This window comes from Myodes glareolus, chromosome 6 (assembly GCF_982192425.1).
Source record: "Myodes glareolus chromosome 6, mMyoGla1.1, whole genome shotgun sequence".
Classification (NCBI taxonomy): Eukaryota; Metazoa; Chordata; class Mammalia; order Rodentia; family Cricetidae; genus Myodes; species Myodes glareolus.
The window spans coordinates 1,182,304-1,206,399 of NC_142031.1; the positions used below are offsets into that span (position 1 = coordinate 1,182,304).

A 24,096-nucleotide genomic window follows, 5' to 3' on the forward strand; every position below is an offset into this window, starting at 1 on the left:
TTGTAACTTCCTTGTGTGTTTTGTAAGCCTAACTCCTTCCCCATAGTGAACACCAGCCACACCCAAAGAAGGCTTGAGCTGTGCTTTTAGGCATTGCAGCATTGTACTATAATATTTGATTGGTATCTAGCGGTACATTCCAGGTACAAGACTAGCCCTGGAGAGACTTCCAGAGTGGGAGAAGTCATCTTCTGCAAAGGCACACTGCCTGCTGTCTGGTCTGCAGTCCAAGGTCATACAGCTAGAAGCCGTCTGTGTACACTTAAATAAAAATATCAGGTGTCTAGTGGTTACTGGGGAAACCCTCTGTCTACAATGGGGTTAAGGGCCTGCATTGTGCAGGCACCTTCCCAGTTTCAAGGAACAAAGCTGATGTTGTGTCATTTCTTAATGGACCCCACCAAACTCTGAGGACTCAGGAACCAACTGCTCAATCCCACCATAGGGCTGACACTAGTCAATGTCTGGTAATACCCAGAGGCAAGACTCCAAGTTGGTCTCAAAGTAGATCAAAGGTCAATGGGGTGAGGTACCAGGAAGTATTCAGAGCAATTATACACATTGTTGCTTCAGGCCTCCAACACCTGGATTTTAGTCTTCTTAGGGATAAATGGTAAGGGAAAGGAAGAACGGGGAGGGGTAGATTAAGTAGGATGTGAGGAAGTAAGGAAGTAGGTAAGGTATTAAGTAGGCCTGTGACGAGAGCTGGGCTGTCACTGTCACAGGTGTGATAGAATGTTTGTCAGGCAAGCTCAGGCACAGGTTTAAAGGGGTAAGTTAGTCTCATCTGATCAGGGTGTGATAAAGTTTAATGAGGGCTATCCACTATCCAAAAGGTAGGTGACAGGTAGCCAGAAAAGAGTCTATTATGGAGGAGAGTTTAGTGTCATGGGATGCCAGTTACCTTATCCATCATCCACTAGTGAACACCTGGCATAGGCAAAGACCAATACTGCTGCCATCATCAGGGGCTAGTGTTCACAACAGCCCACTTAACAGTCTCCTTATAGAGTGGGTTGAGTGGACACTACCCTTCTACAGCCTGATCCGTGTTTAAGAAAGGGGCAGCAGCCAGGCACCTTCTTTTTGGTATGGCACGTAGAGACTGAGGACCTAGTGCTTAGGGTACTCAGGAACAGTGAGTTCAGGAGCCTGGGCTGCACGGTCACCAGCTGGAATCACACACCAGAAACTTTGTTCTCACAGAATCCCTGCCAGGCTACTCACTTGTTCTCACATGGGGAATCTGGGGACAAATAACTTGGCCAAAATCATCCTGCGACGAGAGCGAGAGGCAGAGGTGACTGGCTGCTAGAACTCTGGGATCTCAAGTGGTAGGGAGTAGTCTACAGAACACTTGTGGTGGTGGGCAGGCTGCACTGAGCATGAAGGGGCAAAGTTGACAGTGGCGTGAGCAGACTGGTCACAGGCCTGTTCAGTTTCCTGGACCTTGGCCAGGCTCCCAGCCTTTATGTGACAAATAAGGTGGCTCCATTTACAGGCCAACACAATTGGAATTCTACTGCCACGGAGGAATAATTATGCTGAAGGCAAATGGAGGGACACATCAAAGTGGGAATAAGATGCAGCAACCTCTTGGCTGCCTATGTGCCTTTGAATAGGTGTACCCCCCATCACAGGCAGCAGGCCAGGTGACCACACACAGGGCAGCCTGGGACCTCCAGGCACACTTGAAGGCATGAGTAGTATCTAGTGGTGAATGCAAGCTATGAAAACCTGAGCATTCTACCTGGTCAGAAAAGGCCTGTGCCTCAGGTCTTTCTTTGTATGCTATTTGGCCAGTACTGCTGTCCACATGTTTAAAGTGGGCAGTATTCTTGAAGCTGACTGAGAAGCAGCCAACCTCCAGTCCTCTGAGGTGGAGACAGAACTGCCCTGGTTCCACTAGGCCTGCTAGAGATCAGGGTAGAAACAGGTTAAGATACGAATTCTCAAAGACAGAAAGAAGGCAGTGTTAGGAGTATGGTCAACCTCACCAGTATTTCGCTCTAGCTCAGAAAGAACTTCAAGTGCTCTGTACTCAGTGAGGATGGGGGTAGGTAACGGCCTGCAAAGGATTTGCCTGTGAAGAACAGATTTACTTCAGGGAGATTGGGGAGTATTACGCTAAGCAAATGCATCTGCTCAGCCCGCCAATCACACTACACAGCTTGCAACATTAGGGTAGTCTCTTCTGAAGGGGGCACCACCGACTCCAAGTGGACTGATTTCCTTACCACCTCCAATCAAAGGGAGCTTGGCCCAATTAGTACATAGGGCATCTGAGGATGAAAATTATCTATTATTAGATAAATTAATAGATTAATTAATAATAATTAATAAATTTAGAGGAATAGATAAAATTATCTATTCCTCTAAAAGATCTGCTTAAAATTTATTTTTATTTTACTGCATTGGGGTTTTGCCTATGATACCTGTGTGAGGTGTTAGATCCATTGAACTAAAGTTACAGACAGCTACCTGCCTCTGTCTCCTGAGCGTTGATTACAGGTATGTAGTACCATACTCAGCCATGATGTTATGTAATTGTTCAGTAAGCAGTTGGGGCATGTGGCTACCTCCACACACTAAAACTGATCCTCAAATAACCATCACGCCAGAGTCCCTCATGTCAAACTGCTTTATTACATCTTAAATAACAGTACAGTTTAATATAGTATCTATCTTGCATCCAGCCTCCTTGCAGTACACTGACTTTAAAATTAAATACAAAAGGTGAAAAGGGTACAGGGTGCAGAGAGCTCTACAGAGTTGTTTGGTAGGAAGAGAAGGGGCTTCGCTGTGTTCTCTTTGCCAGGTCCAGGCCTACCGCACAGTCACAGCACAGTTTTGTACAGGACGCTGCAGAAAACAGGATGGCGAAGCCACTACTGCTATGAGGGGTGCAGGGAACAGGGGAGGGGAGGGCCCACAGAACACTGCTGTCCAAACGCTGCTGCTGAACATGGCTTGAGATGATAACCACGAGGATCTGCATGGTGGAAAATTGTCGCCTCAGATGCAAAAGGCTGTTCCATGGAGGCAGGCTTCCAGGAAGTGGCAAAGAGGCAGCAGAGCGGCTTTCCCTCTCCCCTCCTGAATCCAACAGCAATCATTCCCAACAGGACTGCTTGTTTTGTTTTTTAAAGTAAAGAAAACAGTGACTTATCCCACTACTCAAGCGTGTAAAGCGCTTGCTGCTTCCAATATGTGTGCAGAATAGCAACAGTAATGGACAAAGCCGCCACTTGTACAACTTGAAGAGGTTATTTCTTAAAAGAAAAAAGAACATCTAAGGACTGAGTCCTATATGCACTTTAGAGCATTTCTACAGCATGCGATTCTAAGAGTAAACCCACCCAATATGGCAAACAATCAAATTGTTTAAAATTTAACTTAGAAAGTCTGAGATCATTATTTTCAAAACATTGATTTGTACATGGTTTCATACACAAATAACCAACTGACTATCCAAGCACAGGACAGGCACCTCTCTGGAGAACAAGTCTCTGACAGCAGGGGCAGGACGGCTAGTGTCACATGACTACAAACTTCCCTCCAACTTCACAGGAAACCCAAGGTAAGTGAAGAAACTAGACAGTGAGGAGGACAAGTCAGGAGGGAAGGGTGCTGGGAGTAAGTTCACTGCTGAGCAAAGGGGAAGGATTCCAATAAAGCATTTGTGGCCGTCACATCATGTGTTTGGCTACTTTGCTTCTGAATGTTTTTCTTCCACTATGCCGTGTTTGTACGAAACATTCATCTATGACATGAGATTTAAAAAAAAAAAAAAAACAGCCAGGGACAAAACTAATCCCTGACAAATCAGAGGCTACCATGGGCTCTGGTTTTCTTGATTACAGAACATAAAGGAATATATTTAAGAAAGAAATGTGAATGATGCTTCCAAAGTCCTGCTACAAATAACTCATATTTAGCAACAATTACAGAATGCCACAGAACAGGATCACTGATCTAAAATGCAAATGAACTAGTAAAGAGGCGTGTCTGTCTCACAATCACACTCAGGGTTACCTTCTGGTTAACATTTTTATTGTAGTATTTCCTTTTAAAATTTACCCAAGACAAAAGAAGAAAACAAAGACAATGGCCCCGAAAGGAATGCACAATTTGTTTTAGTTTACAGCACAGAGATCCTTCTCTTAATGGGAGTTGTGCTCTTGGTTTCAGCAATAAGTGAAGGAAAAAAGATCTTGCCCTTTTGAAGTTCTGAGGGGAGGTGTGGGTGTCCACGTTAGTATGGTTGGATAGGATATGCTATCGCTGTAACGCTCCAAGGTTGGAATGGTCTTCCAGTCACCATGGCATCCACCTGCTGCTGTGAACAGAGCTTGGGGTCAGTGCATAAGAAAAAAAATCTGACCTCTTCCCACTGCCCTCTCTGAGCCATGGGTCATCACTAAAATACCAGATCAACAACATATCTTTGTTAATCTGCAACCCATGCATGGAAACTTCATCCCCTGAGAAATATGTTTAGCTACACTTACAGGTAACTACATTACCTACTGGCTTTAGTTCCAGATCTTGAGGAAGCTGTCCCAGGACCCTGTTGCCACAGCCATGCCATCATCAGTCACCCCCAAGCAGCTGACACGGTTGTCATGTCCAGCTAAAACACCTGGAAATATAATCAGAAACATATGATGTTATGACAAGAACAGGATGGCTCATTTTGACAGACAACACTCCAAGACTGCTACGGCCAGCACTTAAGAGAGCAAGGCAAGGACACCACAGAGGAATAAAGTTTTGTCCAAGTGGAAATTATCCTTAGGTAAATAGCCAAATCTGTTCAGAGAACAACCAACCACAACATGCTCTTTTCTAACACGGTGGCATGCATATGTACACAAATGCAGAGTAAGAAACCCAGACCCTCTTGTAATAACTTCGGTACACTCTCACAGAAGCTTAAAATCAGAGAGTCTGGAGGTGGTGGCAACTCCTTTATCTCTGCACTAGGAGGTGGATCTCTGAGTCCAAGGCCAGCTTGGTCTACAGAGCTAGGACCCAGGGCAGCCAGGGCTACACAAAGAAACCCTGTCTCAAAGAACCAAACAAAATCACAGAGTACAAACTACAGTTAAGAATCTACCCATGTCTTAGTGGCTAAGAACACTTGCTACTGTTGCCAAGAACCTGAGTTTGGGTCCCAGCACCACCATGGTGGCTCACAACTACCTGTAACTCCAGTTCCAGGGTTCCATTTCCCCCACCCGCCCCTCAGACAGGGTTTCTTTGTGTAGCTTTGGAGACCATGACTTGCTCTGTACACTACGCTGGCCTCCAACCTCATTTTCAACCTCTGCAGGTACTAGGCATCCATGTGGTATATGTAGGCAAAACACGCAAATGTATAAAAAAAAAAAATCTTAAAAAAATCTAAAAACCTAACCTCAAAGCAATTGACCACATGAGTATACAGAACTAAAGCTGATATATTGGAGCTATCACATAGCACACTATTGCCAATACATTCACTTCCCCCACAGAAGGGTTTGAAGCTTCAGAAGTAACTTTCAATTTCTGCAGCTAATGATGTACCAACTACGCATAAGGGCTAGAGAGTCTCTGCAGTTCAGTGTCAGCCTCCCTGGTCTGTAATGCCAAGGACCAGAATCTGTGTAGACCAGGGTGTCCTGGAACTCAGAGATCCACTCGCCTCTGCCTCAAGTGCTGTAAGAGTGAGTACCACAACAGCCAGGGCTACACAGAGAAGCCCTGTCTCAAAACACCAAACAACAAACCAACAAATGTGTGTGTGTATGGGGATCAAATCAATGTCCAAGAACACAGAAAGGCCACGTGGCTACTGACCTGCTCTGTCAGCTTTGAGTGCATCCCAGACATTGCAGTTGAAGTCGTCGTACCCAGCAAGGAGGAGGCGGCCACTCTTGGAGAAGGAAACAGATGTGATTCCGCAGATAATGTTGTCATGGGAGTAGGTCATGAGCTCCTGGTCTGCACGGAGGTCAAACAGCCTGCACGTAGCATCGTCTGAGCCAGTGGCAAAGGCATTGCCATTGGGAAAGAACTAGGAAGAGAAGGCAAATCAAGACATATGCAAACATTGAGGGGAGGGTTGGGGTGGGAAAAAGTACAGTCGCTCCTGTCTGTAATCAACCACGGAATGTGGCATTATAATCATTAGGGTACCAGGAACACAGTGAATTCACGGTCAACCTAAAGTACATATCAAGTTCTAGCCCATACACTGACAAAAAGATAAATAACTCAATAAGAACTGACGTTAATGCAATTACTGGCATGATTGCTGCGGAAAGGAAAACAAGTTGAAGCTGCAGCAAGAACATGGATGGCATGAAAGAGTGAATGGGGCATGCACTAGGGGAGTTCTGACACAGTCCTCATGGGCTGTCACTGTCACCAGGAAGACTTCAGTACAGAAAAGGCAGGAGAATGAGCCACCGCTATAGGGCTTCTATTCCCTGGACACTAGTTGTCACAAGAGACTTGTGAAGAAAGAAACAGAATCCTGATCCAGCCAATCAGACTCATCCCTTAAGGAGATGCTACAGCAAAAAAGCAGGCTTTAAATCTGTCATGGCCCTGGCTAGCAGAGGATACACTGATGTATTCAGTTCTAAACTACTGGCCAATCTAGGGAAAGAAGCAGAGCTAGCACCTAGCAGCCTCTTCAATGTCTGAAACAAATGGAGAGCACAGAATTCAGCTGGCCTCTAAAGATCAAGTCAGTGCTGCAATTTGGTCTGTGACTCTGGTTGTATTTGTAAAGAACACAATAAGCCGGTGTGGTAGCAAAGGCCTGTGATCTCAGTGTTGGGGGGAGAGGAGAAGTAGAGAAAACGGACGGACTTTGAGTTCCAGGTCAGCCTGTGCTGTATTACCAGACTTTGTCTCAAAACAATAAAAAATTTAAAAAAATAAACAATTAACTGGGCGAAGGTGGTGCACACCTTTAATCCTAGCACTCAGGGAGGCAGAGGCAGGAGATCTCTGTGAGTTTGAGACCAGCCTAGTCTACAAACCAAGTTCCAGGACAGCAGGAGATAAAACACACACACAAAAAATACTGCCCCGAAAAACCAAAAAAGAGGAAAACATAAACAAAACAAAACAAAAAACCCTAAAAAATGTTTTTAAAAAGGAAAAGACTAGAGAGACAGCTCAGCAGTTAAGAGCACTTACTACACTTACTGAGGACCCAAGTTTGGTTGGTTCCTTAGTACCCACAACATGTGGCTCCTAATGGCCTAACTCTAGCTCTGGTGCACCCAACGCCCTTGTGTCTGGACTCTCTGAGTACCTGTACTCATAAATGCACGTAACCACATACAGACATACACATATACATACATTTAAAAATATTTATTTTTAAATTATGTATTTATTTTCATGTGTACAGGTGTTTTGCTTACAACATATGGGTACAAATCCCTTGGGTATTAAGTTACAGATCCTTGTGAGTTCTATCCATGTGGGTGCTAGGAATTAAACCAGATCCTCCAAAGAGTAGCCAGCATTCTTAACTGCTTTTAAGACATCTGTGATGGTTTGAATGAGAATGGTCCCCACAAGCTTTTGTGTTTGGGTCACTGGTGGAACTGTTTGTGAAGGATTAAAAGGTGTGACCATTGTTGACAATTCCAGGTTTCAAAAGCCCAAGCCATTCTCAGTTAGCTCTCTCCTTCCCTCCTTGTTTCATGGTTGTATCAGGATACAAGCTCTCAGCTACTTCTCCAACATCATGCTTGCCTGCATACTGCCACAGTCCCCACATGATGGCCACGGACTCACCCTCTCAAACAGTAAGTCTTCACTAAATGCTTTTTTCTTTAAGGTACCTTGATCACGGTCTATACCAAGACAACAGAAAAGTAACTAAGAGTCTATCTTCTCTAGCCCCTAAAAATAAGTGCTTTTTGTTTTTTTGAGACAGGGTTTCTTTGTAGCTTTGGAACTGTCCTGGAACTCACTCTGTAGACCAGGCTGGCCTTGAACTCATGGAGATCTGCCTGTCTCTGCCTCTGAGTGCTGGGATTAAAGACATGCAGCACCACTGTCTAGCTAAAAATTAAACGTTTAATAATAATAACTTTAAAAAGTAAGATATAATACAGATATAATTTAAACTCACACATATGGCATTGATGTCAGACTCATGTCCTGTAAAGGTCTGCCGACACATCCCTTCTCGGACATCCCAGAGCTTGGCTGAAGCATCACAAGCACCAGAGACAAACAGTCTGGTGTCAGGAGCGAGAGACAGACTCATGACATCTCCAGTGTGTCCAGTAAATGTCGTTGTCTGCTGGCCAGTCTCAATGTCCCACAGGGCACTGGAGCAGGAGCAAATAACAAGGTATGAGCACACATCTGGGACCACAGCCACCTAAAGCAATCTCCTTCATACTACTCAGGATCACACATGACCTCTATGCCAATGTGAAGATACATTCACTTCTGTAATAAGATTTATTGAGGAAAGAAACAACTACATGGAGGCACATATGGGCTTGTTTCAGGTCACCTCACACCAGCAAAGGGGAGGTTGTCCTTTCATAGCAGGTCATGTGAGGTTTTATCACGTACCTTTCATGGGCAGTTTGTGGGGGCAGCACAAGTACTAAGGCCTGAAAGGGAAGAGCCTTTTCTAATATATCACTCCCTCTGTACCCCCATTTCCCACCTTCCTAGACACTAAGGAGGAATTGTTAGTTAAATCTATGGCTCAGAGGAACTGGGTTGCCAGAATTCCCCTTCCTTAGGGATAACAAGGCATGAACATGGTATTGCAAGGGTCTGCCTGACAGGACTACATAAAGCAAGAGTTGGCTCTAAAAGTGACAGCCATATGCTGCTTCTTACTGCAACCTGCATAAGCAACAGCATGCTGAGCTGCCAGTTCTTGTCAACCTTACCAGAAAGCCTGGATCAGCCTAACAACAAAAATCCAATCAGTCAATTTCAATATAATCAATACAGGCTATCTTTTCTAGGCAGGAGGGACACAGGAACAAAGAAGCAGGGAACACAAAAGCTGCATACATTCAAACCAAGAAAATGATCACCATAAGAAATATGTTATGACTAATCTTCACTGTCAACCTGACTACATTTAGATCAGCTAAGCCCAAGCAGCTAGGCATATTTGTTAAGAATTTTCTTGACTAGCTCACTTGAAGTGGGAACACCCACCCTAAATCTGGGCTACACCTTCTGGTGGGAGCTCACATAAAAGGACAGAGTCTTCACTCTCACTGGCGAGCTTATCTGTTTGGCTTTTGATGCATTCCTTTATTGATGTTAAGATATATTCCAGGTTTCCATTGTAGACAGAAGACCAGCTGAGATATCCAGCTTCACAACTACCAGATTCTTGGTCATTTTCATCAAGAGACACAGCTATTGCTGGACCAGCAGGCTTGTAAGCCACTCTAATAAATCACAGCTATTTAAATTATTGCTGTTGATATATCCAGGAATGTTTCCAATGACCAGCAAAACCCACAAGGGTAGCTTAAGACTAAAATTACTCTTAAAATAACTATCTGTCATCTTGTTATTTAACAAAGGGAAATCACTTGACTGTGCTTCTACCTACTAGTGAACAAACGTTCTGAGACAGAGTCTGGCAGAGCTGCTGTTTGAAAGCTGCACTCATGCTCACAATGTACTGAGCTGGCTTCACAGTGGAACAGAGGCCAAAGGCCTCTAAAACATCGTATATGTGAGTAAAGATGAACGAAGAAAAGGAAAGAAAAGCAGGTGCTTCATATATGACTATAATCTAAATATCCATATTTTAGTTCTCTGTTCAAAACTAAACTTTGTATACCTATACACAGTACAATGAATAGCAACTTTGTTTTTAATCACCAGCCATAAGCAAATTCAAGATAGTCTTTTTTGTTTTGTTTTTTTTTTGAAACAGGGTTTCTTTGTGTAGCCTTTGCTGTCCTGAAACTCAGTCTACAGAGCAAGCTGTCCTTGAACTCAAGAGATCCACCCACCTGTCTCTAAGACATGCACCACCACTGCCTGGATCAAGATAGTCTTAAATAGTCATGAGAACTATCTCCCCAAAGTCTCACCCTAATAGTGTGAGCAAGAACAGGGAATCTCAGGCCTTATTCTCTGCCTTGCCAGGTACTCACCATGTGGTGTCTCCAGAGCTGGTGACTATCTGATTGTCATCCAGGAACCGACAACAGGATAGATAACCTGGAAAAGAGCAGACCCAAATGAAGACTAGATAGACTAGCAAGCCCCAATCTTATGATCTTCTCAATGTAAAAACCATGGTAATGGAAATACTCAGAACTTCTGTTTTGGTTGTGACAGGAGCACTAACTACAGCTACAGAGAACCAAAGCCAGGACCATGAGACAATACCTCAGACAGATCCATTCCCTGCACAGCACAAAGGAGTAAGCCATACCCATCAATTCTTGGATCTGACTTTCTATTTTAAGGCAGGTATTCCTTTTCCTTTTATACTCATTTGTTTGCCAGTTGGGACATGAAGGAGCTCAGAGCCCAGTGGGAAGAAAGACAGTAATGGAATCAGGGAAGAAAGGGTTAACAAATCAACCAAGAGGAACAGGAAGAGAAGGCAGAACAGGCAGCTCCATGGCAAGAACACTGTAAATACCCATGGGAAGGTTACTGGGCTCACTTTCTCAAAAGCTATGACATGGAGCTTATGTGGAAAGCTATGTTTCTATTTTCTGCTGACACTCACTGGAAAGATTTCTTGAAAGCTGTGGATGGAGTAGGGGACAGTTGAGACCCTGTCTCAAATTACAATAAAAACTGAGAGAGATGAAAAAAGTAGGTCACTGAAAGTAAGTGTATCTGAAAGCCACTTAGTTCACAAGAGAGGAATGGTGAAATCTGCCAAACAAAAGAACAAATTATAAATGGTTACATAAAGTTATCCAATAGGAATCACTGAGAACTTCCCAGATATGTAGTCTGTGTACAGGTGCCTGCTGGAATGACATGGAGGGAAGCCGAGGAGCAAGCACCTGGGCTTTGCTCCAGTCTGTGATGATGACAAGCAAGTGGGAGAGGGACACCAAAAGATGGAAACAGAAATAAGTCATCAATTTCCACAGACCACATTTTACAGGGAGACACAATCTTTTCTATTATCTAAGGTAACTAGTACCTGTCGGGGGCAGGGGGATCACTGAGTTTATAAATAATGTAAAATATCTAATTTCTCATTAGATGAAGAAATTATATCCAGATAGGGTTTTAGCCACTCACTCTACCAGCTTCCAATATTGAAGGGCAACATCATGTTTCATCAGAAGCGCAATTTGCAGTCCTCTTGACCAGAATATTCCAGCCAAGGATACTATACTTATCAAAAAGAGGTCGCTTTGAGTCTTGTTTTCCACTCACTCTCCATGAGTCCCTAGGGATTAGCATGGAGGTCAATCTGTGCCTTAGTTCCAGTCTCCTCGAAAATAGTATTCAGGCAATAAATTTTCATATATATATTGCTATTTATCTGTGTCTGTATATGTACATGCACACGCGTTCATAATTGTTCATTCATTTATTTGGTTTTATGAGACAGTCATGGCTGTCCTAGAACTTATTTTGTAGACCAGGCTGGCCTTGAACTCACTGAGATCCGTCTGTCTCTGCTTCCCAAGTGCTGGGAATTATTTATTTTTTTGAGACAAGGTTTCCTTTTGTAACCCTGGCTGTTCTGGAACTCACTCTGTAGACCAGGCTGATCTCCAACTCAGAGATCTGTCTGCTTCTGACTCCTGAGTGATGGGAATAAAGGTGTGTGCAACCATGCATGGCTAATTGTTTTCAATAAAATAATTTAGAATATGTATTCTACCGGTAAATTTAAAAAATAGTAACATAAATAAGATAGTAATACTGAATGTTCCACTACAATGAACCCAATGGATCCATTTCTAGGATTTCCTTATCCTCTAAGAAAGCCTCTACATTCAGTGAGGTTTTGAAGCCTGGGGGGCATACGCTACAGAGGAAGCTCCTGCCTGGGAGCAACAGGAGGCACCAATGACTACCAAAAATGCTCCTCAATTGACTGTCAATGGTCTGACTCCTTGCTGCTGGACAGTCACCAAGGACTCAACTAGAATGTGCACACATCACTGAGAAGAGCTAAAGCAGCCTCCAGTGAGTCCTGAGTTACACACCCAGGTGCTCTAACCATAAAGAGCAAAAGCACACAGGCAGGGCAGCAGCAAACCCACACAGACACTAAGTGACAGGAGGACAGACAAGAGTTGTGCTGTTATGTATGTGTTTCTTGATGAAACCAAAAATTTCAGAGGAACACAATGGAATCCAGAGTTGTTATGACAGTTAAAATGTCAAAGCCATAACTCAAACTTACTTCACTAAGAAGGCCAACTGTCCTTTATACTCGAGGGAAAAGGGCCACAAAGACATAAGATCAGATGCCACAAGCGACATTTTACAGTTAGCTTTTATAATTATTCAGAAACACAAGAAATAACCTTGTTATAAATAACAAGACAGAAAACCTCTATGTGTGTGTAGGGAAGATTCTCAAATCGAGGAGACCGTTTAACACCAAGTTTATCTAGACCATCCTTCCATGCCTCACCAGCATGGTTTTCATTCTTGCATCTACTCTCAGGTGAGTTCCCTCATATGCTGGCCATTACTAGGCTGACAGGAAGACAAGCTGTTGTCTATTGTTGACCAAATCAACTGAACTTACCTGAATAGAAACAAAACACAGGTGGAAATGGAAAAGGAAGAAACTTACCCCTTACAGCCATAGACACCAGGAAAATGAAGACATGGCTCAAATTCTACCAATTTAGCAAAAAACAAAATTTATGGGTACCAAAAGCCAAAACACAATGAATGTCACATATCCAGGCATATCACAATCAACCTGCTTAAAATCAAAATTACACCTTTAATGCATTTTTTTTTGTTTCGGTTTTAATGTTGGAGGCACAAAAAAAGACTCAGTGGTTAAGAGCAGTGACTGATTTTCCAGGGAACTCAAGTTCAAATCCTAGCACCAACACAACAGCTCATAACTACCTGTAACTCCAGTTCCAGGAGAGATTAAATACCCTCTTTCTGGCTTTGGTGGGCACCAGCCATGCATGAGGTGCACGAACATTCACACAGGCAAAACCACCCACAAAAAATGAGTTCAAAGTCATCCCAGAATTCTGTATGTCCAGCAAACATATCCTTCAGGAATAAAAGTCAAGGGCCAGCAAGACAGGTCAGCGTGCACAGGTGCTGAGTTCAAGTTGCAGAATCTACATGAGGGAAAAGAAACAACCTCCCCACTAGCTGTCCTCTTAATTCCATACACGCATGAATACACACACGAACCCACACGGAGGTCGTAAGTAGATCGGTGGGTAAAGGAACCTGCAGTGACACGTGAGTTTGGTCTTCAGGACTCACGTAGAGATAGGAGAGAACTGACTCCATAGAATTATCCTGGATCTCCATGTGCATGGTGATCCCATGCACATAAACAAAATATTGCTCAGAAAATCCCAGAAACAACAACAAATTTAAACTTACTCTTCAGTGTCATTAGACAAAAACAAAAATTAAAAAACCCTTAAAACTCAAATAGTATTTATTATATTGTACTGCTGTAATTGTGCTATCTTCTTAAAGTTACTGTTGTTAATCTCTTAGATCTAATTTGTAACTTGAAATTCACTGAACAAACATGACTATACAAGAAAAACAGCACATACAGGGACCGGCATAATTCACAGCTTTAGGCTCCATGAAGGAATATGAAGCATTTTTCCAAGGATATGAGCACTCTATAAGCCATGCTAAGTAAGGAACGGCTTTTAGGCTGACAGAAAACCAGAAGAAAACACATTACTCAGGGAGGAATGCACAGTACTAGAGATGATGCCCATGCCTGAGTGGATGTAAGACGACTGTACAACTCCTTAAACAGAACCCTATACCCAGGCATGGCAGTGCACACTTGTGATTACAGGACTAAGGGGACAGAAGGAAAAGGATGCAGAGGCTAGAACCAGTCTGAGAGTAACAGTTACAGAGAGTAACACAAAAGAAGGCAGGAAAAAAAGGAAAAGAACAAAAACAGAGGGAGAGAGTACCAGCCTTAAGTATAGCATCAACTCAAACCATATCCACAGAGTAACACTTAGGATTTTTCTATTGTACATCAATAGAAACCAGGATTTAGTGAAGAATGTTATTCTTTCTCTGACTTATCAATAAGTGATCAATATGATCTTCCCAAGATGCTGGGTAACAGCAATGAACTGAAATTCTCAGTCAGGCCTGTGAGAATGGTAGACAGGAAGCCTGGAGTGTCCATACATGGGCCTGGCACAGGGGTCCACACCTTTAGTGCCGGCACTCAGGAGGCAGAGACAGGAAGATCTCTGTAAATTCCAGGCCAACACCTGATCTACATAAAATGAGGATGAGAATATATGGCAGGCTAGACACAGTCAACATAGTTCAAAGGCTGGCATTTTAAACATTCAAGGGATTTCTGGACATAGCCCCATCATAGGTCAAGGAGAAACTATGTATAAAATATGAACTTACTGCTGGCATTGGTGGCACACGCCTTTAATCTCAGAGGAGGTGGAGACAGGTGAACCTCTGTGAGTTCAGGGCCAGCCTGGTCTACAGAGTGAGTTCCAAGACAACAAAGACTACACAGAGAAAGCCAGTCTCAAAAAACAAACAAAAAAGCAGCAACAACAAAAAAGAACTTAACTATATTTACAAGGTAGCGGGCTTCCTCCAACCATTTGCTTTTGTTTTTTAAAAAAAATAGCCTCTCAGGTAGTTCAGACTAGTTTCAAACTTGCTAATATAGTAAAGGATGACCTTGAATTTCTGATTTCAGTTTCCAGCTTCTAAATGCTCAGATTAAGAGGATGTACCACTAGACTTGGTTTAATATTGTGATGAAGATTAAATCTAGGGGCTTTATGTATTGTAACTAAGCATGCTATATTCCCAGCTCCTAAAGGCAGAGACTTTAAACGGAATTAAAACCAAGACTTGCTGGGCAGTGGTGGCGCACGCCTTTAATCCCAGCATTCAGGAGGCAGAGGAAGGGGATCTCTGTGAGTTTGAGGCCAGCCTGGTCTACAAGAGCTAGTTCCAGGACAGGCTCCAAAAGCTATAGAGAAACCTCCAAAAAAAGAAAAAGAAAAAAAACAAGCTGTGTAAAAGACAATTTACTAGAAAAATAATCAACAAGGAAAAAAAAAGTGGATTCATAGCAGAGTATTATATGAGAGTGGGTACTGATCATAATAAATGGACCAATGATTTAGGAAGATACAACAAATTATCAACTATACATAAAACACTATGTTTTTAAAAAAGACCAAATTAAAAGGAGTAAGTACTCCCATAATTATTTTAATACCTTTCCTCATCAAGGCATAGAAAATACAAATGTAGAAGATTGTAACGTGTCACCAGGTGGTGCATTGTCTTTAACACACGAAGCAGTAAGACTTTTGAGGACAGAAATTACAGCCACAGAAAAACATACTATGATGGGGCCTCTTCTTTGGAAATGCAATATGTTCTGAATGCAGTGCAAACTAATTCGGGGCAAAACAGTATGCACCCAACATTTTAATGCTGGCCACATTCTAAAGACCTGAATGGACCAAAGATTTTCTTCCGTCTCCTCTAAAAGAGCACCAGTCAGTTCACAACAGGGAGCCTGTGCACATGAACACATGTTAAGGACAGACTGCCGACGTGCTGATCAACAAGAATGGTGGCTGCCAACTGTGCAAAGAGAACACAGTAGCTGGGAGTTCAGAAATGGCTTAAGTACCCAATCTACAAGTTTCTTACAGGTTAAACCCAGTTTGGCTTCACTTCTAGAAAATTTCTGACCCTTGGCACAACTTTTACTTGAAACACAATCAACAAATCAAAGGAACATGTTACTGGAAAGTTGAGATGAGACGTGTACCTGTGTGTCCCGCCAGCTCACGACTCACACGCACATTCCCTTCACGGGTTTTAAGATTGTAAATGGAGCAGATGTTATCCAGGCCCCCACAGGCCACGTAATTCCCAGAAGGAGCATATGCACAGGTCATGACCCAGGAGGAGCGCAGAGGGATGGCATGGACCTAAGGAACAACACAGGCAACACTATTAAGTCCAAGGAAATATAACGACAGCTGGGTGTGGTGTCTTTAATCCCAGCATAAAGAGGTAAAGTAGGTGGGGCTCTGAGTGTGAGGTCAGCCTGATCTACACACTGAGTTCCAGGCCAGCAACAACTACATAGTGAGACTTTCTCAAAAAATAAAATAGACTAAAAAATTAACTAGTGGATAGGTGTGAAGGCCCACACCAGTAAGTCTAGCACACAGAAGGCAAGGGAAGAAGAACAAGGTCATATGTTTGTTTTCTTATTGGTTCTGATCATTGAACTCAGCCTTGTCTACTGGTCGAGTGCTCTCTATCACCAGCCCTGATAACAAGCTTGAGGGCTACATATAGTGAGAGACCATTCCAACAAAAAAAGCAAATTAAATTCATATTTTTAATGATTTAAGGAGGGAAGGATGTTATTATGAATTTTGAGGACTTACTTAGGGTTCCCCCCACACCCTTTTTTAGTTTCTCAAGACAGGGTCTCTTTGAGTAACTCCTGGTTGTTCCAGAACTCATAAAATCTACCTGCCTCTGTCTCCCAAGTGTTGGGATTAAAGGCATGTGCCACCACCACCCAGCACTTAGTTCTCCCTTTAATTCTATCAAAATGGCTATGAGTTAAAAAACAAAACACAGAAAAAAGAAAAAAAAAAAAGCCAAACATGGTGATGTATGTTAATCCCAGCACTAAAGAGGCTGAGGCAGTAAGATAACCGCAAATAGAAGAAAGCTTAGGAGACATGACATACTCATTCATCCGTTCTCGTTCTCGTTCTCTCTCTCTCTCTCTCTCTCTCTCTCTCTCTCTCTCTCTCACACACACACACACACACACAGAGTGCCAAGCTGTACATTGGTATCATAATTAATCTTGCAGATAGAGCTGTTGGAATTTCAACAACTTCTTATATGTATCTAGTATTTCTTAGGAAAATACAACCATTTTAGATTATTTACCTTACCTGGACTGAAGAAGACAGCATTCAATTATTTTTGAGGTTTTATTTTATGTGTATGAGCATTTGTTTAAACATGTTAAGCATGCAAGTGCAGTGCCTGGTAAGGCCAGAAGAGGACACTGCATTCCCCTTTGAACTGGAGTTATAGATGGTTGTGAGGTGCTGAGAATCAAACTCAGGTCTTCTGGAAGAGCACCCAGTGGTCTTAACCACTGAGCTATCTCTCCAGCCCCAGCACTTATTTTTAGGTGTGTGTGTGTGTGTGTATGAGAGAGAGTGAGAGAGAGAGAGAGAGAGAGAGAGAGAGAGAGAGAGAGAGAGAGAGAGAGAGAGAGAGTACAGGTGGATATGGAGGGCTGAGGCTAATGTTGGAACTCTTCCCCACCCATTATCTACGTATTTTTTGAGACAGGGTCTCACAATTGTATCTACGGTGCATCTGCATGACTAATGTAGCTAGTCAGCTTGCTTTGGGGATTCCTTGTCAGTCTTCCAAATGCTGAAATTACAGACTGGCCACTACACCAATTCAGCATTTAAGTGAGTTCTGTTTTTTTGTTTATAATATTTTTGTTTGTTTTGTTTTGTTTTTTGAGACAAGGTTTCTCTGAATTCCCTCTATAGACCAGGCTGGCCTCAAACTCACAGAGATCCTCCTGCCTCTGCCTCTGAAGTACTGGAATTAAAGGGGAGTGTGAGTTAAGGCAGAGGTCACCACTGGCTGGCAATACATTTTTTTTTTCCTTGAGGAAGGTCTCACGTAGTTCAGGCTTGCTTCAACTTTACTATGTAGATAAGGACAATATTTAATATGTGATCCTCCTGTCTTCATTTCTCAAATGCTAAATTACAAGCACACACCACCATACCCAGTATAATTTAATATCCGAGAAGTTAAAGATTTAATCTAGAGATTTGTACTTATTAGGCAAACATTCTACCTAGTACGTCTGTCTTCACTTTTTCTTCCCTCCCTTCCCCACCTTTTTGGTGGTATCCTGCTAAATTACCGAGGGTGGGTCTAAATTCTGGGCTTACCAGACCCTTCTACCTTAGCCTGCTTAGTAACAAGAATCACACTCTTACCAGTGTGCCAGGTTACATTTTGTTCTTATATTCTGTGGTTCTGGGAAACAAACCCAGGGAATTATGTTAGACAGGCAAGTACTCTATCACCGAGCAACATTCCCAATCCTCAACTAAAATGTTTTTGTTTTTTTAAGGCAGGGTTTCTCTGTGTAACAGCACTGGCTGTCCTGGAACTCACTTTGTCAACCAAGTAGGCCTTGAACTCACCGAGATCCACCTGCCTCTGCCACCTAAGTGCTGGGATTAAAGGCGTGAGCCACATCCACCTCGCAAATTTTATTTATTTTTATTATTTTATATACATTGGTGGTAGTATAGCGTTTAAGATTATCTTGTTTAACAAACAAAACTAATTAAATGAAATCTACATTTCAGTATTCTAGAAGTCAGGAAACATCCCAGTCTGAGCCAAAGCTGGAATAGCTCTTCTATACACACAAGGAAGCACCCAGCTCCTATCTACATGCTAAGACAGGAACCAAGGCACAGCTGTGCACCAAGCACAGGGACCAGCATGAGCTCTTCCACCACCCTCAAGACATCCTTACTGAAAAAACTTCTGAGTTGGCAGGAACAGACTGTTAGTGTTCCAGGGAAGAATCTTGCATTGTCTACCTTGTTTGTGGTGTAGCTGTCCCAGATGATGAGTTTTCCATCCTGAGAGGCGCTAACAAGGAGCCTAAAGAAAGAAAAAGGAAACAAACAAATCTTGGTGACATCCAACTAGAGCTTTAAAACTACATTTGCTTAAGATCAAATACACTTAATAAGAAATGGAGGATATAAATGTTTGACTAATGTGACACCATGATTTTCAGATAACATTTCAGTCCTAGAGGCATCTGGCTGGTCAGACTACCAGTTCCTCCCTTATCACCTGAGAGGTGGTACTGACCTTTACTCTTATTTCTGCAATGTTTCTTTTTAATTCCAAGCTAAATTAGATACATAGATCAGTCCAGAGCCTTAAATAGTACCAAATATTTAGGATACAGTTTTGTTCCATCTGATACAAAGATTACAGAAAAAGTTTTAAATACTCCCCACTCCGGAACCATTAAACATCCTGTCCTGTTGCTTGTTTGTTTTTATTCTTTTTTTTTTTTTTTGTGGGCTGATACACTCTGGAGTCATCGACTGAAAAAAATGCTTCCATCATATTGGTCTATAGGTAAGTCTAGGAGGCATTTTCCTGTTAATAACTGATGTGGGCAGTGGTTCTGGGGTAGGCTAACTAGTCCTTTGTGGCCTCTGCTTCAGTTCTTGTCTTCTGTTTTCTGCCCTGACTTCCTTTCACATGAAGAACTAAAATCACAAAATGAAATAAACTCTTCCCCAAATTGCTTTTGCTTGTACCAATAGAAAGCAAACTGAGCCAGGGGGTGGTGGTTCACACCTTTAATCCAGCACTTGGGAGGCAGAGGCAGGTGGATCTCTGTAAATTTGAGGCCAGCCTAGTCTACAAACTGAGCTCCAGGACAGCAAGGCCTACACAGAAAAACCTTGTCTTGAGAAAACAAAACAAAAACAAAGCGAACTGGAACACACCCTATGAACTGGAATGGTATTGTAAGTCGTAATCCAAGATTGTGGGAAGTGGAGACACTGTGGCTGAGAGTTCAAGGCCAAGTTTGACGGTGTAATAAGTTTGAGGCCCAGATTCTATACCCAAAAGCCAAGGAAAACAAAGACACAACACCATAAAACTTCCCAGACTGAGATCAAATTAGAATGCTAGTCTCCATAAAACTAAGGAATCTTCACCTTCATGGTAGTAAGATGACAAATGACAGAATTGTACATGGTCAGGCAAAAGAGACTACCAACTATCATGAATTATGAGTCGCTTGTAACTCTGTCCTGTTTCAGGGCAGCTGTGCTAAGTTTGGAATCTGTTGCTTTCTGTATTTGCAGAATTAAGAAAGGATACTGTAAAAACAAAACAAGACTAGCAGGCAAAGAAATCTAAGTTATCTAAAAAGCAATCTGGGTGAGAGGAATTCCGGGTACCATGCTACTCAGGCACAGAATTTATCACAGAACTAAACTGGGCACAGGAGAGAAGCCTGCTGCGTTTTAGTTACAATTTTTTCTTTTCAGTTCTAGAAATTTAATCCAAGATTTCCTGCACAATAAATTGTGCTTCAACATTGAACTGCACCTTAGCCCTCCAGCACAATTTTTTTATGAGGTGCTAAGGACTGAACTCTGGAGCCCTGAGCATACAAGGCAAATTCTTGATTACTAAGGCATCTTTTACTCTTCAGATGATTCTTTTACTTTTGCGGAGATAAAATACTGTGTAGCCAAGGCTGAAAGCTGCTCTAGCTCCCCTTTTATGGTGCTGAAAGTCCACCTCCTCTACCCATGTTTGGTCACCATACCTAACTCTACAGGATAATATAAGGGCCCTCGGCTACTCTATTTCTGCCTGGTCTTTTTGAGGCTCTAAGCAAGGGTATTAAGAAACATCTATAGTAGCTCATCCTCCGAGTTAAGGGGTCACCTTCAGAGAGCTCAGTAATTGCTGATTCAGTGAGGAATTAAGACTATGCTAAGCTGTCAGCTGATCCTCCAGAAGGTGAAAGAAGACACACATTCTAATCTCAGGTCAAGTAACTTGGAGGAACCAACACAATTCACTGTGCTACCTGAAGTCTATCCCATTCTGACCTCCAGCAGAGCACTTTAATTGATAAGAATGGCATGGCAAATACACTGAGATGACCACTACTGTATGGACAGACTTCTAGGTTCCAAGTCCGTCCTAATGATTCTGCTCATTAATGAAACAGACAATTATATAACCAAGTATTTCTACATAAAAAAATTGGATTAAGTGCACAGAAGGGGCTTAAAATAGCTAGTCACTCTCAAGTGTTTTTCATGCCAATAAGTCTAATACTTTCAAAAACCATGCTTGTTGATATAATGTATAGCCTTGGGTTTAAAAGACTAAAAAACAGGAGCTGGAAAGATGATTCAGAGGTTAAAAGCACTGACTGCTCTTCCAGAGGTCCTGAGTTCAATTCCTAGCAACCACATGGTGGCTCACAGCCACTGGTAATGAGATCTGGTGCCCTCTTCTGGCCACCAAGCATACAGAAAGATCTTAAAAAAAAAAAAAGACTAAAAAACACAAAATGTGAATGAACATCATGACCACAGCAATTCTTATAAAGGAAAACAATTAACTGCAGTGGCAGCTTAGTTCCAGGTCAGTTTATTAGCATCTCGGTGGGGGCCAGGAACATGTGCAGACAGACATGGTGTTGACTACATCTTATCTGCAGGCAACAAGAAGTGAACTGTGACACTGGGAGAAGCTTGAGCACAGGAGACCTCAAAGTCCACCCCACAGTGACACTTCCTCCAAGAAGGCAACACCTCCTAGTAATGCCACTCTCTTTGGGGGTCATGTTCTTTCAGACTACACAGAGGGTGTTTCACATGGAAAACAATCTAAGAACAAACAACACTTCCTAGAAGAGACAGTGAGAGACCCTGTTCAAAAACAAACAAGTCTTCCTTTCCATTTGGAGACTCAAAGGTCTTCACCTCTCCTCACCAATTCATCATAAAAGTAGCCCAGTGTTGAGAGGCAAGGTCCAAATCCAATGCAACCATTTGTGAGGATGACATTTATTCTGAGGGCTGAAGCAGAGTGTCTTTACTAGGAGTGGTCAAAACTGGTGCTGTCCACAATGGAGGTCTTGTCCACAAGCTACTGTGCACGTCAAACACAGTGAGTGTGAACTAAAGGAAGCCCTGAGGGTGAGGCGCTGAACTTTAAGAGCAAAACAAAACTCAAGTGAAGGCACTGTAGAGCACTGACTGCAGTAATACTGTACTTAGCTAGATGGAACTAGATGAAACCTGTTGAAATTGTTTTTACTTGCTTTTTATGTTGTCCCGTGGGACAGGGCCTTGTATTGCCTACTTGGTCTCAAATGTCACGTGTAACTGAGAATGGCCTTGAACTCCTGATCCCTCTACCTCTTGACTACTGTACACAGGGACACTAACTATGTGGGTGTAGAAAGAAGGGCACTAAGGACTACACATATGACAGGAGTGAAAACATGGGGTGCTACATGGCTATAACTATGCAGCACTGTAAACCACTCGCTCTTCTGTTTCCTTTTCTCTTTTTAATCTTTGTTCTAAGCATGCTTTCCCCAACACCTGGGCTTTCTTATCCTTTCTCTAAATTTACCCTCTGCCACGTAGTTGACTTCCATGCCAGCCTAACATTAAAAAAATAATAGCTATCTCTACTCTGTTCCCCTTTAAAAAGTCCAAATACAAGCCCAACACAGTGACACATACCTTTAGTTCCCTGCACTTGGGAGGCAAAGGCAGGCAAATGTGTGACTTTGAGGCCAGCCTGGTCTACATAGTGATTTCCAGAATAGCCGGAGTTACATAGTAAGAATCTGTCTCAAAAAAGCAAAACTTAAATCATACTATAGTTTAGGACTATCTTCAAGATAGACTTGAAAAACAATTTCAGATAGTTACTCAACACAACTCCTTTGTCCCTCAGAATTTTAATTTTTATATCTCAGCTTTCAGACCTTTTGAGACAAAGAAAAGATTTTTAAAAAATCTCAAAAGCATATGATCCAAGCAAACACTCAAACTGTTAGTATTCCTGCATCAGTCTCCAGATCTGCTGGCATTACAAGCATGCCTCACTGTACCTGGCTTTAATTTTTTTGCCTTTAAATTTATTTTGTTTTGTGTATGTCTGTGTGGGTATATGCAAGTATTTGTAGAGGACAGAAGAAGGGATCAAATCCCCTGGAGTTAAGAGTTACATGGGATTGTGAGCCACTTGAGCTGGGCACTGGGAACCCAACTGGGGTCCTCTGAAAGTATAGTTAAGTGCTCCTAATTGCTGAGTCATCTCTCCAGTCCTGATGTTACCTTTTGAGACAAGGTCTCATAGTACCTAGGTTAGCCTCAAACTCACCATATATCTGAAGATGACGCTGAACTATCATTCTGCTTCTTCCTGCCAAGCACTACATTAAAGGTATGTACCACCAAGCTTTGCTCCTGGCTTTAAGTTTTTAAGTCATTCAAAACAGTAGGGGAAGCCAGGCATGCTTTGCAATCCCAGTTACAGAGGGAACTGAGACAGGAAGAAGACTTGAACACACAATTTTGAGATCAATCTTAGTACCATAATAAAGAATCTCACCCCACCAAAACCCTCAAGAAAAAAACCCATATCCCTGTAAAGATTTTAGGTGAGAGAATCAGGGCTAGGGTGTAGTTCAGTACTATAATACCTGCCTGCCACACGGAACACACAAATTTAGGGAAATATCTGCTATTATTTAAATTTGTTTTGCAGGAAATAACTTTATACCACACCAAATATTTTAGAAAGCTTTATTAGTTCCAGGGGAGTGCATTAAAGAACACTGGCCAGGACAATCAATCTAGACTCCAATGCCCAGCTGTGAAGTGCTTACAGCAGGGTATTTTCTGTTTTATCCCTAGCTCTAAATCTCAGACAATTCTGGTATCTATTTTTTTTTTAAAATTCAAGAAAAAACTGGAGCTGGGTGGTGGTGGTGCATGTCTTTAATCCCAGCACTCAGGAGGCAGAGGCAGGTGGATCTCTGTGAGTTCGAGACCAGCCTGGTCTACAAGAGCTAGTTCCAGGACAGGTTCCAAAGCTACAGAGAAACCCTGTCTCGAAGAAAGAGAAAGAAAGAAAAAGAGAGAGAGAGAGAGAGAGAGAGAGAGAGAGAAGAGAAGAGAAGAGAAGAGAAGAGAAGAGAAGAGAAGAGAAGAGAAGAGAAGAGAAGAGAAGAGAAGAGAAGAGAAG

The 24,096-nt window shown here is 42.4% G+C and overlaps 1 protein-coding gene across 7 annotated transcripts in view; it reads right to left on the bottom strand.

Moving 5' to 3' along the window:
- Nucleotides 1–2,627: 2,627 nt before the first annotated feature.
- The window catches only part of Gnb1 (G protein subunit beta 1), a 57,251-nt gene continuing 35,782 nt past the window's right edge, over nt 2,628–24,096 (bottom strand). For 2 of the 7 annotated variants that reach the window (XM_085690188.1, XM_085690183.1), the window contains 7 exons: nt 18,870–18,933; nt 16,013–16,175; nt 10,164–10,230; nt 8,144–8,345; nt 5,842–6,058; nt 4,527–4,642; nt 2,628–4,336 (listed from right to left, as the gene is read on the bottom strand). In XM_085690188.1, coding sequence (XP_085546314.1) covers nt 4,536–4,642; nt 5,842–6,058; nt 8,144–8,345; nt 10,164–10,230; nt 16,013–16,175; nt 18,870–18,933 — 820 coding nt within the window. In that variant the 3' untranslated portion in view covers nt 2,628–4,336; nt 4,527–4,535. Of the gene's footprint in view, nt 4,340–4,511; nt 4,643–5,841; nt 6,059–8,143; nt 8,346–10,163; nt 10,231–16,012; nt 16,176–18,869; nt 18,934–24,096 lie in introns of all 7 variants that reach the window. The other 5 variants (XM_085690187.1, XM_085690185.1, XM_085690186.1 and 2 more) reach the window with 5 other exon arrangements.